The sequence below is a fragment of the Periplaneta americana genome, chromosome 13, assembly GCF_040183065.1.
Source record: "Periplaneta americana isolate PAMFEO1 chromosome 13, P.americana_PAMFEO1_priV1, whole genome shotgun sequence".
Taxonomy (NCBI): domain Eukaryota; kingdom Metazoa; phylum Arthropoda; class Insecta; order Blattodea; family Blattidae; genus Periplaneta; species Periplaneta americana.
In genome coordinates, this window is record NC_091129.1 from 56,871,048 (window position 1) to 56,891,403 (window position 20,356).

At 35.1% G+C, this 20,356-nt stretch overlaps 1 protein-coding gene across 1 annotated transcript in view; it reads right to left on the minus strand.

Annotated features, from left to right (window-relative positions):
- Positions 1-20,356, minus strand: part of Rrp6 (exosome component Rrp6) — an 84,873-nt gene that overhangs the window by 2,308 nt on the left and 62,209 nt on the right. Inside the window, exons 12-15 of the mRNA XM_069843286.1 lie at positions 13,344-13,553; positions 5,070-5,270; positions 4,832-4,990; positions 1,646-1,915 (exon numbers count right to left, since the gene is read on the minus strand). Of these exons, the coding sequence (XP_069699387.1) occupies positions 1,646-1,915; positions 4,832-4,990; positions 5,070-5,270; positions 13,344-13,553 (840 nt within the window). The remainder of the gene's footprint in view (positions 1-1,645; positions 1,916-4,831; positions 4,991-5,069; positions 5,271-13,343; positions 13,554-20,356) is intronic.

Below are 20,356 nucleotides of genomic sequence, written 5' to 3' on the forward strand. Positions count from 1 at the left end.
TACAGAAAATTAAAATTAGCCTTCTGTATGTTCCTAAATGTAATTAAAATATTAACAAGTTATATACTGAAATATTAAGAATATATATATCATAAAAAACAATGAAAATATTACAATTGGTATTATATTACATTTATAAGGAACTATATTTGTAACTTTTAAATTAAGGAATTTCACTTATACATTTCGATGGTACTGTAATGGATAGGCTAAATCTTTTAACAAACCATTTAAAAATAATACAGTACATTACAAGCGATAAGGTAAAACCATTAGCAGAATATTACTTTTACTTATTCAAACTTCTATGATTCTTATTTATAGACGTTGTTGTTGTTGTTTTCTAATGCCAGGTGTTTGACAATAAAGTCATTTGACCTCTTGCACTCCAACATTTTTCAAAGATATTATCATGACCAGCCAATGAAGCACAGATTTTGAGGTGTTCTGAATCCATTTCTTGGTTTGAGTTGCACAGTGGGCAGTTAGGGGACTGATATATTCCAATTCTATGCAGGTGTTTGGCCAAACAATCATGCCCTGTTGCCAATCTAAATGCAGCTACAGACGATTTTCGTGGTAAATCGGGAATTAACTGTGGATTTTGATGCAGAGAGTTCCATTTTTTCCCTTGGGATTGTGTTACCAATTTTGTCTGTTGAAGTCTAAGTATGTACATTTAATAAATCTCTTCACAGAGTAATACGTAGATTTAGTAACAGGTCTGTAAGTAGCAGTGCTGCCCTTCTTTGCTAAAGCATCTGCATTCTCGTTTCCCAGGATTCCACAATGGGATGGTATCCATTGGAATACAATTCTTTTATTGAGTGATATTAATTGAGAGAGCATTTTAGTTATTTCTGCTGTTTGAGATGAAGGTGTGTGTTTAGAGACGATTGATAGAATAGCTGCTTTGGAGTCTGACAATATAACTGCATTCCTAAATTTATTGATGTGGCATAGAAGATTCCTGAGACATTCACTTATTGCAATGATTTCACCATCAAAACTTGTTGTTCCATATCCAAGTGATCTATAAAGTGAGAAGAGACAGCATGTAACACCTGCACCGGCACCTTGTTCTTTGGAGATCAAGGATCCGTCGGTGTATAAATGAAGCCAGTTTTGTGGAGGGTACCTAATATTAATTCGCTCTAAAGACAATTGTTTCAGTGTTTACTTCTGATTTCAATATTCCTTTGTTAAATTTAGATTATATTCTATATTTAATAGAGTTAAAGGGTTTGGTTTAATTTGTAAGTTTTCTTTTAAATTCGGGATATTGATTTTCTGTTTTAATTCTTGAACAATGGATATGAAACTTTTTTGAGTTTTCAATCTACAGAGAGTGCTGTGGCGGAAATATAAATTAAGAATTTGTATTCCATATTTAACTTTTTTGGAACTCCTATTCCCTTTCGACAGTGATAATTGTACAAATATTATATTTCATGAAGAAAAAATGCAAGTTGTAATGTTCTGTATTATACTGTACAGTACTATCTTTCACTCCTACAGCAAAAATGAAATCCCATTTGACAGTATGCAGAAATATTTATTAATTTTTAAATGCCGATCAAGGAAGGGAATTAATTTTTCTCCATGAAAACACACCATGTACAATTACAATGAAAATGTAGCTTACCTTTGGTTTTCCTCCGACATTTTGGTTTACTTGAGGAACTTTACTGCCTCCTTGGAATCTGTTAAAATTGACTCTGCTGTAGTCAAAGGGTTGGAATCCTTCTTCATGTTGCTTTTTCTTCCGTTTCCCTTTCTTATTGTTGGTAGGTGTAATCTCAACAGATTCCTCTAACCTCGGTTTCTTGTTTACATGCAAGTCTCCATCACCTCCTGCAAGCAGTTCCTTTTGACCAGCGAAACCCTTTTTGGGCCGTGTACGTTTTTTGGGTCTCTAAACAAATAGAGAAAAATAGTTTTTGAAATTCCCATTATTATTTTGTGAATGTGACTATTAAATAACATGGCATCTGAACAGCATTAAATGAAGGAACTGATTTGTACAGCTGTCAAAAAAAAAAGTGGCCGCACTCGTGAACAGCGAATATTTTCAAAGTCCACTTCGGGTCGCGGCGATGTTACACGATGCATGTGCTTGTACAAGCAGTTCCGGAACTATGAAAGTATTCCATATCTGCGCCTCGTAGACCAGCGGTAGAGTGCTTGTTTAATGATTCAAAGGTCGTGGGTTCGGGCCTTCTTCAAGTTTTTATTTTATTTTTTAATCTTTCTTTAGTGATGTAAATGATATTCAAATTATCATTTATATCCAGTTATCGTTCTTTATGGATATCACGTTATTTATATTTTGTTATCGTTCTTTAGAGATATGAATAAAATTCAGGTCATCATTTGTATTCTGTTATCGTATTATAACGATATGAATAATAATTATTATTGTATTTCCAATGGGGGTTAGCCCTATTTTACATATGTATGCTAGGGCTATAGTTTTATACACAAAAAAGATAAGCATAAAGAGAAATGGAAAAGAAAATTAAATTATCTTACGCGATGTAAACAAAACATAAACAATCCGTAAATTAGGCATTGCGATTGCAAAAGAAATATCAGGTATCAATTTGTAACATACAAAAACATTAACAACACACATACGTAACACTTCTATAACACAAAGATGCAGCTTTCCGTACCATACATCATAAATTAATACACAAGAGTCACACAAACACAATCAAACTATAATTACGACATTGCGATGACATCAAGCATCCCATAACTGACTCACATACATAACAAATCAAGCATCCGTTACAACACATACACTTCAACATAGTAACCACACTTTTAAAAGTTACAAATTTGGCTCCAAGAAGAATAAATAGGACACTGTTACTAATTACTATTCTTCTACAATTTCTTAAATACATCTGTAATAAATCTGTGAAATTCCGATATGAATAATATTCGCGTTTTTTATATTGTTATCGTTCTTTAGCGATTTAAATAATATTCAAGTTATTTATATTGTAATCGTTCTTTAGCGATATAAATAACATAAATTTAATATTAGGTTTGGAAAAATCCAGTTGCATAATACTGCTATTAGTTTTTCTTTTTGTATTATTACATTATACTATCTTGAACCACAATAAAATGAAAAGGAGTAACGAGGAATTGAACCTGAGACGTTGACATCTAAATTCCGACGTTCGTCCGCTGAGCTACGAGAGCAAAAGTGTGGAAACATTTTCGGAAAAATTGGCCCAATCACACTCTAGGATTTTCTGATGATTCGTAGAAGCTAGTCCAGGATGCGGGGGGCAAAGGCTAATTGAGATTTCCCGGTTTCTGACCGGGTCAAACATCCTGATAGAATTAATATTTAACCCTTGCCGTGACTTTCGGTGAAGTCCGGAGGCCCAATTAGTCAAATCCACTCTCCTCATCTCCACGCTTGGGCCCCCTGGAATTTAATAAGATGCGAAAGAGATAGTGGTGTGCGGAAAGCAACGGGATGTTACCGCATTTAGGCCTATCCTTCCCAAGAAAACTGCAAACATGAACAAAGGAAGCTTTTAATAGAAGAAGAAGGATCTTCTGCGGACCTCTGGAAAAAGAACTAAGGAAGAGACTAGTGAAGTGCTTTGTGTGGAGTGTGGCATTGTATGGGGAAAGAACATGGACATTACGACGAAATGAAGAGAAACGAATTGAAGCATTTGAAATGTGGATGTGGAGAAGAACGGTGCGTGTAAAGTGGACAGACAGAATAAGAAATAAAATTGTGTTTGAAAAAGTGAATGAAGAAAGAATGGTGCTGAAACTGATTAGAAAGAGAAAAAGGAATTGGTTGGGTCTCTGGTTGAAAAGAATAATAGACAACATTAGGATATGTGGATCATATGCGGAGACTAAGAGGAAGGCAGAAAATAGGAAAGATTGGAGATTGCTGGGTTTGCAATGTAAGACCTGCCCATGGACAGAACATTTATGTGTGTATGTTCAGAATGCCTGAAATATCGTGTCTCAGAACAGTCGCTATTTGCAAAGACTAGTCAATTCCATGCCCACTCGACTGCAAGATGATCGATATAAGAGGAAGATAGACTACATATTGAATTGTGGCTTTTTGTTTTGTTTTTTGAACGCTTAATTGTTTGAATGTTTTAAGGCCGATGCCAGTAAATTTGTTATGTTTATGCCACGAAAGATATTTTATTGAGAATAAAATCTTTTTTCTTTCCATTTGCAGCCACAATATCATAATGATAATGATAAAGTCATGGCATAATATATTAATGAACCTGATGTTAATTACTAAAATAATCATAAAAAAGAAAGGAGCCATTATGTCTAGTTTGTCTCTCTCAAAAACAGAACAAAAAAGGACATAAAAAGCACGAGGTTGTAGTCGAACGCAGGACCTCATGAATAAGAGGCCTGAACGCTACCATTATGCTATCGAATAACACACAGTATACTTCAATTATAACTGTAGATATCAGGCAACGTGGTCCAACAACATGTAACATCGCCTGTCTCCGAATTGTAGCGAAGATACCCGAAGGGAACTTTGATTCAGGAGAGCGGCCACTTTTTCTTTTGACAGCTGTACATAAAAAAAAAATATTGCATTTATCAAATAATATTGTAGACCAGATTCCCTGTTTTTTATGTTTCCGTCTCAGCAGTATTGATCTTGTGTTCTTTTTGTTTTGCATGGATCTACTTAATATCTCAGGAAAAGATCATACAGAATACGGATAGAACATATGATAAATTATTTTATAATCACCACTTCATTAAGATGCCAAGCTCAATAAATAATAAACACAGACACACCAACCTTTTGTCTCAAAGGTTTCAATTCAACCACTGGGTCTTCGACAAGTTCAAGCTCAGGAGATGGTATGCTTGTGGGAACATTTACTTCATCTGGTTTTCCATCTGTTACCTCTTCCTGATCTCTTCTCTTGGAACTTACGTCCATAAAATGATCTTTAATCTAGAAATAAAAAGTGTCAGTTATATTCATCATCACATCATCATATACCAAATATTTTGTAAGTAACATTGTTATATACCCTCTGAATTCTTTGTTCATTATCAACATCCACATCTTGTTTGTCACCGTTCACTGTTGGAACAGCCTTATTGCTAATGGCAGCAGCTGCAGCTTCAGCTTCTTGCGACTGTACGAATGGCTTCATCTTCTTGTATCGCTCATATGGACACACAAATGTAATGTGATTCAATGTGTCACTCTCTATTTCTGTTAATTCAGCCTGAAAAATATCAGACACCAGAACACACCCAAATTAGACCGACACTTAATTTATCATTTTGAACACTAAGAAACAACATTTTTGTCATATTTCTCAAGCAAAACTGGTAGATTCCTATGGAAATTAACTAGATACACATTGACATCATGCAGCTTCAGTTACTATTACAGTTACTCGAGTTCGTTGCCAGAACATTTTTAATGACATAGAAAAAAATCACATCTAAAGTATTTTAATATATTAATTTGTAATACAGGGGTTCAGAGTACAAGCAGAGCAACTCTGCATGAAACAATTGTAGAAAAGGTGCATAAATTCATAAAATGAATATCCATAGGAACAATAAAAGATCTTTATTAACATGTCGTATGTTTCAACATATGACATATTATGTCCATTTTCCTCATTAGAAATCTCACTGAAAGATGAGAAGACCACCATTTTGCTAATTTTTAAGTATGAAACGCAGGAGAAGTATGTCTAATAAACTTTAACATGTTTTTTTTTCTTTTCTGGAGGGAGGAAGGACAATTGTCACACTACATCTGAAGTCAGAAGTATTGAAGTCAGGTTTAGATAGCCTCAGACTTTAAAGTCCATTATTCGAATTCATAATTTGGGCTGAATCTCTCTTCAAACTTCATGCCAATTGGTGCTGCCCTGTCAAACTGTTTCCTTCTGACCTTTAGCTCTCATGCTTAACATGATACATACATCCAAGGTTTATAACGAGACCTTAAAGCGGGTAATAAGAATGTCAAATGGTTGCTGGCCCAAAAAGATATAGTTGTGGGGTTTCCACTAATACATGTAGCATTTCTCTACATTTTTAGAAAGAGTGAATGATTTGATGTATTTTGGTTATAAACTGTCATTTTATGATGAATTAGACATAATGGAAAACATTTTAAAATATTATAAAACAATGGGAATCATTAACAGCATAATGAAGCCTTCCCTAGTACAAAGGCATACTAGAATACACCTGTACACAACCTTGGCAAGACCTGTACTTTGTTATGAAAGTGACGCACGAACAATTAGAGAAAAAACAATGAAAGCAGAATAACAGCTAACGAAATGAGGTTCATGAAATCAGCAGCAAGATGTACAAGATGCGACCACAAGCGTAATCAAGATACAATGGCAGAATCTTCAGTTGAACCAGTTCTGCAATATATGCAAAAATATCAGACTAACTGGATGAATCGTCTACGATGTATGTGATCCTTCAGAATACCAAAAGCCATGTCAACCACACAGGAAGAGACCACTGGATCAGAAACAATAGTGTGAAAACTCCTCTTTAAGACCGTAACAGGCCATGTGACTTAATAATTGTTCTTGAAGATGATGATGACTTAAAATCATTTATTAATACTCCTTTTTCTAACTCTTATACCATCTACCATCTAATAGCTCTATCAGGAGATATTATTCTATCTTTTTTTCCTGGTCTAAAGGTTTCCACATATACTCACACTTTCTGTCCTTGGGTGAGGTGGGCAGCTATACTGCTGCTTTCCACACTTCCCAAGCTGATGAGGTGAACTGAAGCCGAAACAGAAAAGATAGCAAACTTATTCTTTGGGCAAATGCCCTAAACATTTTTGCATTTTGACCAAGTCACAAGCGTTCACAAGCTTTTCCCTTTGTGCAAAGAGATAACAGATTCAGAATCTTTATGATTATCCATCCTCCGCATTTTGGGAGCCAGTGAATGCCTTTGTGTCAAGGCACACAAACTGGAATTTTGATTTTATAACCTATTTTGCATCTTCCGGTTTTCGAACTGTCTGAGTCTCGTCAGCAGAGTGAAGAAGCCCTGAAACTAGGATTTTCAATTCTGTATTTCATATGTTGTCAAAGTCAAAGACAAAAGACGTAAGTCAAAAGTCAAGACAGGAGGCGTGACTTTGTATGGTACAAAGGAAATATAAAATAATTAAACGCATTTATAAAAAAAAGGCCAAAATATGCAACATAAAATTGGTTTGATAAGCTTAAATGTTGACGATTCATGAAGATAATTAATCAGCAATTAATTACAGCCAATGGGAAAATATATGCAAATGCATGAACTTCCTGGCCCTAGATTAAGCTATGTGGAGCCATGTGTCGATTCAGTCCTGTGGGCTCAAGATTCGGTGAAGTTCCACCACAGTGTCCTTTCACACCCCACTCCCCTGAGAGCATACTATGCCTCTTTAGACTAAAATGCCATCTGTGTGCCAGTTCACAATACTATATCACACTACACTATTTTGGGTAGATACTATTAAAATGGATGAATTCTGAAATGGAGAATTATGGTGGAGGGATACGAGAGAACCCTGAGAAAAATCCTCAGGAACTTTGGTTTTGTCCACCACAAATAAGACTCTGCCAACTGAGCTACCAAAAGCAGTTTAGGTTGGTAGTTAAAAGACTACTTACATTGTGCAATAAATAAAAGAAGAAAGCATTCAATGTTTCAACATAGCACTGTCATATATGAAAAAATAACTAGGTAGTGAGTTAGTTATAACATTGGAAAATACTTAATATAAATATAACTCAGTTCTCATAAAAAACAGTAGAGTTACGCTACATGACTGTGCTCACAACTCCTCAAATTTTCACAGGCATAAAAAGGATGCACTAATGTTTGAAATAAAAATTAATATGCTATAAAGTGGCGAGATAAATCAAGCATTTTCTGGCATATTAACTTTCCGAAAAAGTCTGGTTAATGCGTCTAAAAGTAGGCAAATCTTATAGTTCATCTATTTATTTGTAGCATTATCAAGATGGCTAGAATACTTCAGAAATTGAGTGTACAGTTAGTTTTCACAATGGAATCTATTCTCCAATAAATTACCCTTAATATAGTTTGTACAGTAGTTAAATGAAAAAGTGTGTGTGTGTGTCTAATGCTCTGGATTTAACAATGAAGTCATCATCCTTCTTGCTTCCCAATATTTTTATGGAAGGTCCACAAATGCCCTAAGAGTTTCACAATTAGCCAGGTGCTCCATCTCCATGTCCTCTTCTCTGGTGCACAGTAAGCATTTAGGTGAATTCAATACTCCATACGATGGAGGTGTTTACTGAGGCAATCATGACCAGTAATCAATCTAAACATGGCCACGGCAGATTTTCGAGGTAGATCAGGAATTAGTTTTGGATCTTTGAATGATTCTTTCCATTTTGAATTTTGATGTTTTGCCTGTTCGCTGTAACTTATTCTTTTTATGACTCGCTTTATTGATTCATATGGGAACTTGAAATTTGTTTTTAAGTTGATATAAGTTCCTTTCTTTGCTAACATATCTGCTTTCTCGTTACCGTTCAGTCCGCAGTGGACCGGGATCCATTGGAAGACCACTTTTTTATTTAGCATTTGAATTTGTTTTACCATGCAATGAATTTCTTTTACTTTTTCCATTTTAGGCGATGTAGTTGAGCTGATGGACTGGATTGCAGCTTTGGAGTCAGACAGGATGACTATGTTTTTGCACTGGTTTAGCCAAACAAATACATTTTGAAGTGATGTATAAATGGCTTCAACTTCGCCATCAAAATTTGTTGTGTACTTGCCAACATTTTTATAAAGAGAAAAGTATTGGCAAGTAGCTCCTGCTCCAGCTCCTTCATTTTGATCCATGAGAGATCCATCAGTGTAAATGTACAACCAGTTCTTTTGTGGATATTTTCTATTAATTGTTTGTAGGGCAATGGCTTTTGCTATTTCTGGATTTATATCTTATTTGTTGAATACTTCATCAAGATCAAGGCAGCAATCTACTTTGAAGTTATTAAGTGGATTATATCGAGACATCAAGTTTTCCTTTTCACTTGGTATTTCTAGAATTTGCTTAAGCTTTTCTACCTCTTGTATGTATCCATTTTGGGTCCTCAATGTAAATTTAGAATCTTTGTATTTATTCCATTTATCCCAATTTGGAAGCCTTCTTAATTTTTCATAGGTTAAAAGAGCTTGTGTTTCAAGATCTGTTACAACTGGTTTATTAGATGTGATTATTTGCATGGCTTCAATTGGAGTAGTTTTGATTGCACCAGTGATGAGACATAATGCTTGGTTTTGAGTGCGTTCTAATATCTGTTTATTTGTGGTTGATGAGGTTATTAGTGCTTCACCACAGTACATTAAGATAGGCTTTATGTATGTGTTGTAGGTTGTGTTGAGTGTACTCCTTGAGCTACCCCATTTCGTTCCTGCCTGTCTTTTTAGTAATTTAAAACGATTTGTTGCCTTTGTGCTGATCTGTTCAATGTGATTTCTCCATGTGTGCTTATTGTCGAAATGTATACCCAGGTATTTTGCATTTTCAGTTCTTTGTAACTTATCATCTCTATAGTTTAGATTTATTTTCACTGGTTTCTTTCTTAATGAGAAGAGTTGAAAAAGTAGAAATATCTTTTCACTGAGCAAAAACGATTTTTTTTTTAAAGAACTTTCTTGCTTCTTCCTGTAATAAATAGATGTCAGTATTGTGCTGCACGTTCTATTATATGTCCCTGGGAAGTGCAAACATATATTACTGTAACGAAAATGGAAAGCAAAACTCTTACAGGACATTCAAAGCACATGCTTCTTGGATACGTGGGTAGAATCCAAAGTGAAGGACTTCACAGAAATCAAAACCTATAATTCCTCCTCCCTGACATTGCAAATTAAATTAATTAAAGGGAAATGGTCTCTGCAAATCTTCACTAGGAGGAACTGGCCTGATGGCTCAAGATACATCAGAATGTATCATATTAGATCCCATTTTCCTAATCACAATAGATATTTCTAACATACAAAAGTAGCAACAATTTGCTGTATATGATTTAATAGTTCCCACCAAACCATGAGGACAGCAAGATTAAGGCTCTAAGTTCTCCATGCAACATCATCTTCAGATTAGTTGTGCAGATTACACAACACATTTTGGAGCCCACATTACTTCCCAATTGCCAATGCTGCAACCGAAATATAGAGAATATGCGGTTTTGTTTACAATGTAAACTTTTTTACGTTTAAAGGTAAGTGCTCACTTACCGGAGTGGATCTGTGGAGTGCGTTCAGATTTTTTTATTTGTATTATTTTAAATGGAGCATCGCCCACTTGGCCGTATCACCTCTGTCTGCATGACCGGATTCCGTCCAGAATTCTGGCCAGAGAATTCTAAACGAATTTCCGTATGGTCCAAAATCGAAATAGGGAATGTCACGGCAAATATATCGATTGCAAGGCCTCCAATCACAGTAATATTGAAGGTATAACAAAATGGATGACAAGAAGCTTATTTTATTAAGTTCAACAGTATGAAGAGCTTTATAATTTATGAAATTAGAATTACAGCAATGTAATATGGAGAAAGAATATATGGGATGAGATTGGGAAAATACTAAATTAACCAGGTATATCCTTCATAGTTTATTTAAGTTACAGAGCTATTCATTGTTTTCAGGTTCAGTTCAGAACACTACAATGAAATACTGAGCTCTAGCAGTAAAGTACAACACTATTTGATGATTAATTCGGAAATGCGGACAAGTGAGTGATACTATAATAAAAATCCAAACGCAATGAAAAAATTTTTTCCAGTAAGTGAACGCCTACCTTAAGGCTATGGTTTAAACCATTCACATTCATAATGAACTATCTGGGGGATTTAGACACTCTCTGAAGTCAATTTTAATTATTATGGGTCCAAATCAATCATTATTGGTGAATGTGAACTTACAACAGACGCCACTGACTTGTACTCATCAGCTAGCTACATTGCTATAGATGAACCACAAACAAAATGCATGCACTAGGATTAGTATGATGTCATGCTCCCCTGCCACTATCAACCACACAAACAAAATGCACTGACACTGAGCATGTGCTAGAATTGGTATGTCATGTTCCCCTGTGATCAAGAGAATTCCCTGCACAGCTGAATGTTAAGTAATACAGGACTGGTTAAACCCCAGGGCCATATGCCATGATGTGGCTGGAAGGATTTCATCAATTGGAGAAAATTTATGACTCCATTGGGAATCAAACCTGCGACCATCCAGTTTGCAGCATTATGCCTTAACTGTGACAGTATTGCATGCCACAACAACAATAATAATAATAATAATAATAATAATAATAATAATAATAATAATAATAATAACAACAAAAGACATTACTTTTTTTGTATAGTCTTAACTTTTCATGGACCTTGACTTCATGGATTTCAATTAACTGAAGTGAAGGCAACAGCTACTTTAACTATGACAGCTAGCTGACTATGATCTGTACATTATTTTCCTTAGGCACAATATTAGTCGAATGGCTAGAATATCTACTTTCAATGCTGGTAACCCAGGTTCGAATCCTGGTACGTCCAACTGGAATTTGTGGTGGACAAAGACTGTGTTTGGTGGTATGTTTTCGCAGGGTACTCCCATTTTCCTTACCAGCATTCCACCACTGCTTCATTAATCATACTCATCATATGGTGTTACGTAGTTCGTTTTGTATGATGCATCATGAGCAACACCTTCATGTCAGCTGAAAGTACAAGCTTTGGCATATTGCCCACTAGATGAGGACGCTTGGATGAATGATGCAAGTCAAGTGCCTGCCATCAGTAAATAAATATTACTTTTTCTAAACTTCAAATAATAGTGTATGTACTGACTTCCGCATTTTCTTTTCTTAATTTCTGTTCGAAGAATATATTCATATGAAACTGAGAGTTAACAACTGATCCGGTAAAATGACACAATGAGTAACAATCAATGAGGTAAAATTTAACATTGTTTATATTATGAACCTTTTTCTGAGAATCTACAAACTGAACAATATGTATGAGAAAACATGAACAGAATCGTACATAAAGGTTTTACTGTATTTTAATATTCTGAATGAAGGTCGACAGGAAGACCCAGGATGACGTATCTCAATAATATCAGCAGAAGATGGCGAAAGACTATGGTAGAGATGAGAGCAGCAGTGACAGAAAGGAAAAGTTGGACCACATGGACTGATGCTTTAATGCAAAACAGGTCAGGCAAAGAAGAATAAAAAGAATAAGAAGATTTTGAATGTGTTGGAAGACTGAATATACTATGTATGAGACTATTATACAGAGTGATTCACGAGTGAAAAAGTTCATATGAACATAGGTCTGTTTTCGAACGATGGCGGAGCTAGATAAATTTTTTTGGTAAAACATCTTGCCCCAATGTGAATCAGACGTTACCATATTCTGGTGACATGAGAAAAGGTCACCGATCGCAATGAATGACGTAACATTGGAATCTGCATTGTAAGCAATGTAGATAAGAGAAGAGAAACAAACCGGGTGGTGCGGCATTACAAATGTTACAACAAATACACTATCACTTATCGGTTCACAGCAGTTCAGTCAGCTATCTACAGTACAGTAGTTATACAGGTACAGTTATCGGAAGTGTTAAGTTGTGTTTTTCAAGATGCCTTATAAATTTTTGACTGCAGAATACGCTGATATTGTGTATGTTTATGGTTTGTGTGCCGTTGCTGAATATGAACGACGCTTTCTGAACAGAAGGCTACCATATCGAAGAGCATTTACTGTCTATGGGGTTGGATGAAAGACTTGGTATAGCAAAGGAATGGGGAAATGAGAGAGGCTCTAATCAACCGTATTTTGGATGCGGCATAAAGACAGCCATGTGCAACTCTCCCGACCAATGAGCGCAATTCATGCCCGAGTGCAACAGTGCATTGAAGCAGAAGGAGATACCTTTGAAAATGTGCGAAAACATCGACCCCGACTTCTAGAATATTAGGTATGTATGCATACGTGAATATAAACTTTAAAATTGTCCGTTATCTGTCTCTAAATGCGAGTTAGTACATTGGAATCTCAGAAGTTTTTGTGAAATCAAAGAGCCATGTCTCCGTAACCATTCGAAAACGGACCTATATTCATATGAACTTTTTCACTCAGAATGACTTCAGAATTCACATCCTAAATTTTTTACCTTTCCTCGTGAATCACCCTGTATAAATGAGACACTCGGCAGTTTAGTATCCACATGAAAAACTGATGGGATACCTCAAACACTGATATTGTCGGACTTGTCATCTGTATCTCCATGGCACTGGTTTCCAATACATTGGCACTGCCTCCAAGCAGGGTCGGAAGGTCATTTCTGAAGTCCTGACTGTATGTAAGATCGTGAGGGCAGTGAAGAGCTCCATCCAGGTTCACTTTAATCCAGGATTGTGTACCAATGCGACTTCTCGTCTCCTCTTCCAATATAGGCTAAACAGGATAGAAAAAACACAATACCAACAAGTTCGTTATGACCTGAGGATAACCTTCCACATTCAAAGTAAACATTTTGTCAGTTATTCGCATCATGCTGTTAGCATAAAACTTTACAACATTTATGCCCATGTTTAAATAGACACCTACAGTCTTGCTGCTCATTATGAATACTGCAAGTTAGATGGAACTGATACTCAACACAATGTCTATTTAAAAATACAGAGTAAAAGTTAAGTAAAATCTTTACAATTATCTCAGGCATTAAATGTTTGAGCATCAACTCTGAATGACAAACATATGTAATAATTTCACTACATGAGTTATGGTTAATTAAAGAAAAAGATTATTTATTAAATTTTTAATATAAAATTCCTATATATTAAGAAAATTTTTAATTAATAAGGTTGTATCATGTGTAGGACGACAATGTAAATGGATCAAACTAGCAAAATTGATTTCATATTGTACAATGGCTTTTAACTACAGTGAAACCTGTTCAAATCGGAACCTGAATAATCCGGAATCCTGTCTATTTCGGAACAATTTACTGGTCCCGGTGAAATTCCTATGTATTATGTGTAATTTTTCCTGAATAAAACGGAAACTGTCCAATGCGGAAACGGAAACTGCCTGCTACTGTTCAAAACGGAAGTAATATTTTGGACACACTATATTTTGTAACTATATTTTGAAACAGCGTGTAATTTCAAGGAATATACGAAATATGTAGGTCATTAAGACAAAAACAAGTTTTCTTTGCAAAATTTTAGAGGGTACGAGGTGTGTTGGCCTGTCGGTCATAAATTTTATTACCCTGTTGACTAGGCAGACGAGTCCCTTCAAAGAGTTGCAATGCTTCACCCCCGTATACTGTCTTATAGCTAGACAGAGTGCAAGTATAGCGATTTCCTGGTAAAAAAAGTTGCATAAAATGTGGCATTAACAATAAGTGATGAAGGAAAAGTTACAGAGTTAAAGGAAAATTAGAAACTAAGTGTATGTGAAATAATATTGAAGTTCAATTGTGGAAAACTCAGATGTGACACTTTAAGATAAAGATGATAACGAGTGAGTGGCTTTGGGCCAATGTTGGTGACATAAAAGAAACCAGAAAACAACTGTTTATGTGGAAATAAATGAACTGTTGTGGGAGTGAGTTCTTCATGACCTTTCAAAGAACACGCCAACTTTTGGATCTATTCTGCAAAGCAAGCCATTGTACTGGGAAAGAAATTACATAAACCAGAATTCAAGGCTTCTAATGGATGGCTCCTAGTCCAATTACGGTAATTAATAATGTGCAGTGATATCAGTGGCGGCTCGTGATAAAATATTATGTGTGTTCACAATTTTGTGGTTCCAAAATCGAAGAGAATTTGAAATTGTACGTTTAGTCTAATATGAAATGTCATGATTCCAATGTTTCACTATCGAAAAAAAAAAGTATATAAATTCAAAACGACATATAATAATAATAATAATAATAATAATAATAATAATAATAAGAGTAATAATATTCTTTACTGTTCCAAATTTCATTGAACAGAGTTCATTGTTTACGTTTGTTAATAATGAATACATACCACAATCCCATTATTTACAAACGTGTGTGTTCAGTAATATATTTTGATTCACAACACACTGATACACTATAGCCTATACCAGTACTGTAATCTCATTTGCATAGATTGATTGCTATAAATACATGCCAGTAAATATTATTCTTAAATATTATACACTACCATACAGATACTTAAATTCATACCACCACCACAATCAGCCAGCATGTGTTTGAAAGTCAAACTATGCTATTATGCCGACACTGAAGTATAGTAATTCACAAACTACACTCTCGTAGCAGCACTGTACACACATCTACGTAAAGTAAACGTTCCTACAGTCAGATGCTGACATCTACAGGCTTTTTAATTTCCTCCTCGAGATATAGCACGTGAACGATAGGCACCGATGCACCTGACATCTGTAGGATAGATTCACTGTTCACTTAACGCTTTGTGCTCTTGACGAGTCATAAGCGGCCAGCTAAAGACAATTTTCTCCCGCGCATGCGTGAAATTCCTGTAACCATCTCGAAAAGAGCACGGCTTGTACGTGAACGGATGTTGCCAAGTTTACATAAGAAGTTTATGCAAGATGCTCGATTCTGATATTATACATCCCCACTACGTCAATACGGTATCAAATAATAAAACTAGTAGTGCATTAATGGAAACAAGGTGTTCACGTGCTCTTGTGCTCTTATTGACGCACCGCCACTGAGTGATATACAGAACAGTATTATAATATAGTGTTAGATATTAAATTGAATGAGATTAGTAAACTTTACCAGTGTTTAATGACTGATGAATGAGTTACGATAACATTTACACAGAAAATGAGATTTTAATCAAGATGATCCACCAACGGAATAAGCGACAGAAAGCTGATTTAACGTGATTAGTATTAAACGGAATATTTTGTACTTCTTGCAGTTTGCGGCATGTCATTTTCTTTTTCATGTGTAAGAATGATGAAATATGCCATTTTAATGTATCACCTGAATAATACGAAAACCTGTCCACAACGGAAAAAAAATTAGGACCATGTCACTTCCGTCTTGAACAGGTTTCACTGTATTAGAAACAAATCAAAGTGAGTAAGCACACCACTTAGCTGGAAACTCCAGGCTAAGCATTCTTTCAATATGAATGTAGTAAAATCTCGATTATCTGTTACAACGAAAAGACGAAGAGGAACAGTTAATTAAAAAGGGGGGGGGGAAGATAATCTGGTAAAGTAGTTTATCGCAATTAAATTGTGTATATCAGACATATCTTTGTTTTTTTTTTAATCTATTATATTTTTCAGCACTTGGGCACAAGCATTTTTTTGACGTTCATTCTAATTCTTGTAAGCAAATAAAATCCGAAAATAAAGTATCATTTCGTGAGCAATTCAAATGAAATTTGTAAAAAAGCAAGTGTTTTTTCTTTCTCCCACTACTGATGGGCTCTCTATTCATGTTTACAATCTTACATCTGTGTTCGACAATAAAATTATATCATTGTCATCAGGGGCTGCTGGTTCTTCAGTGCTACTGGGGCCAGTTCCCCACTAATATTTCGTCCCTCATAATTTTTTTTCGCATATAAGATATGTAAATTTTGTTCTGGACAGTGTACTGGATTCATAATTGTTTAAGTAAATTTCGACACATTACGCGATGTGTGCCAGTAAAATGTCAAAGATTGTATGACACTAAATACTGTGAGCTTGGACCTGCGTCAAAAGATCTCATAACTTGGATCACTTTAGCACTCAACTTCCATGGTGCGCAGTGTGCAATATCGCATTTGCTACTGATGGAAATTTACAAAGCGTTACGAAGTTACCGTTAAAAGTATATGCTTCATTTGGGGCCCATCCAAGTTGGCCCGCCTGACAGATGGAAGCAACTGTCGCAAATATATGTTCTGTGAGTCGCAGTGAGTTGAATCTAGAAAATGCTTGTAAGTTTAAAATATATGGGACAGTAAATATCGCAGCACAAAATGATTCCACAGTCAAAATTTCAATCCAGAAACACAACGAACAGGTCACAAAAAACAGGTATATATTAGGGAGAATGATTAATTCTTTAGTATTTTGCAGAACTCACGAATTATCACTGAAGAGTCATAACGAAAATCAGGGATCAGCAAATCGGACAAATTTGTTAGACTTGTTATCTTTAATTGCCAGCCTTGATAATGTATTGGATGAACACTTAAGTATACAGCACTTCTGTTTTAAATATACTTCACATACTATATAAAATGAATTATTAGACAGTATGTATGAGGTATACATGGAAGATATGAAGTAGGACATTATTTCTACAGATTTTGTTGCTGTGCAGGCTGACGAAACAACAGACATAACCTGCAAAAGCCAATTTGTTATTATTTTGAGGTACATAAAAGTTGTAAACCTGTGGAAAGATTTCTTTCTTTCAAAGAGGTGAACAATCGCACGGTTAATGGTTTGAGTGAGGTTCTAAAACAAAGTCTACAATTTTTCTATTTAGAAAATAAACTCATAGTTCAAGTACATGATGGTACTGCAGTAATGAGTGGAAACCAGAGTGGGGTCCAGATTTTGACGCAGAAAACAATTCCTTATGCGAAATTTGCTCACTGCTACGTCCACCAATTTAACTTAGTTATAAAAGTGCATGTTCAAATCCCTTTAAATCAATGAAGTTGTTTTTCTGCAACTATTATTGGGTTCACAACATTTTTCTCTACTTCACTTAAATGCTGTGATTCACTGCGATCTGTGTGCAGTAAGCGCATACCAGCATATCAACTGTTTCAGCAACATGATGAAACTTTCAGTCCCGAGTTGTATCCTCCGTTAAGGGAAATAAAGTGGAGCTATCGAAATGCTTCGAAAAGGATTGAAGAGGGAGATGACTCAAATGAATGGGATGATATAACAGTGAGAGAAGCTTTAGGCCTAAAAAAAATTATGCATTACAACATTTTGAGTCAGTTTTAATTGAAATAAGAGAGGACACTAACAGATATGAAATAAATGTCGATGATGAAGAAGAATGTTCGTTTTCTCCAAGAGAAAGGCTGAAACTCAGTAGGCAAGTAAACCTGTCCACAGATGTCAAAGAAGTATACAATATCATTATCAATTAATTCAGTGGACGTTTCCTGCAATCACATATATTTGGCAACTTTAATATAGCCTACTTGATCCAAAGAAATTTGCTTCATACAGAGATAAGTCCCCCACCAACATGGCTAATATTTTTGTAAAAAAATTACAATCCATTAATTCTGAAAGAAGAATTTATTAATGAATTATCAATGATCTAGCGAAATGATACATTTAAAGACATTTCCTTTTTGTGTGATTTGTTCAATTTTTTTTATGGATTACTCCTTTGAAGATCCATTCTCTGAAGTGGGCAAAGCCTTTCGAATTGCAATAACAAAACCTTTTTCAACAGCTGAGTCAGAACGGAGTTTCAGCACATTAAACAGGATAAAACATTTCTCAGAAAATAGGCTGAATTCGTTGGCTTTCTGTTCTATTCATAAGAAGCAACTCCAAATTCCGAACTTCATGAACAAAGGCATCAAAAAGTTTGCTAGCCAGGGCAGATGAGCACATCTTCTTTATAAATAATTCTGCAAACTGGTGAGTTTAATGTTGAATTTTCGTTATTATGTAGTTGGTAGTTTTAGTTGTATTATACAGAAACAATTAACCAAAATTAAAAAAAAAATCTTGGTGCATTTAACGTATACCACAAAATTTGTGGAATATCTGGCCCACCAACAAAAAATGATCATGAGCTGCCACTGATTGTCATTCTTGTTTCATGCCTGAGAAGTGTAAAGGTCTGTATCCAGGCACTGTTTAATATTTTTAAATATTTTCTTCATTGATACCATTAAATTGATAATTTTTCTTGAGCAATTTTTAAATATTTTCCATTGATATTCTTTTCTGCATACCATCATTCTCCTACTTATTTCTCAACACTTCCAGCTTCACTTGATGGTGATAACTCGATGTCTTCTGTACACTTCAGCTGCCAATATCTATATGGATTTTCAATTATAATATTATTCAGTCTTTCGTGATTATTTAAGGCTAAATTCCATATTTAATTATCTGTTGTGCAATCCAATAAGATATGTCACAGAATAGAAGTGGTAAGCACTATAAGCCTCAGGCTGCAGTGCAAGTCTTCAGGCCACTCCTTTGTAAAAGGAAGAAACAAATACTGAGTAATGTGCAGCATCCATTGCAAGTTACATGGTTCACACATATAAAATCCTACATAAAATTTACCCCTGTAGAGGTCAACTAAACCATCACTCTGCTCTACATTTGAATATAGTAATTATAACAGGAATGTATTCTTTCAAGAACTAGTTGCTTACAAGCAAACGTTCTGATGGGGGCAGATAAAAATGTTAAATTTTTTCTTCCACCATGTTAATAATGTCAAAAGAAGTGCTTGTACAAATTTTGGCCACTCGACTGCAATTACGAGGGCCGTAAAAAAGTTTGCTAGGGGTCGTTAACAGAAAAAGAACACAAATTCATTGGACAAATTTATTGGAAGATACACAGCAATTGTTGAGCTATTTTTCAACATATTTTCCATCGGAATTGAGACATTTCTCATATCATGGAATGGACAGAGAGAGGTCAAACGCTGGTTCCGACCTGAGAAGGCTGACTTCTACGACACAAAAATTGGTCTCATTGTATGACAAATGTCTCAATTCCAGTGGGGAATATGTTGAAAAATAGCGCAACAACTGCTGTATCTGTTTCAATAAATATTTCCATGCAATTGTGCTTTTTTCTATAAACAGCCCCAGGGAAAATCACTTTCTGAATGGCCTCGTAATTGCGGTCGAGTGGCCAAAATTTGTATAAGCACTTCTCTTAACATTATTAACATGGTGGAAGAAAAAAATTAACTTTTTTATCTGCCCCCATCAGAACGTTTGCTTGTTAGCTATGTACATACATTCACTTTTGTTTACATCCACCTATATATTGTGTGATTCAATTCAATTATTAGGTTATTAGATATACAGTAATAGGCTTCTTTACAGATACATTGAAAAACATACAATACATTTGAAAAACACAAATATAATTGATTGAAACATAATTAATGCAAATGAAGAGATGAAACACATCATAAGATGCACAGCATCAGGTTCTGCTAGAAATTGCTCTTAAGGAATTTAACCTGCTTACTGTTTCCTCAGTGATGA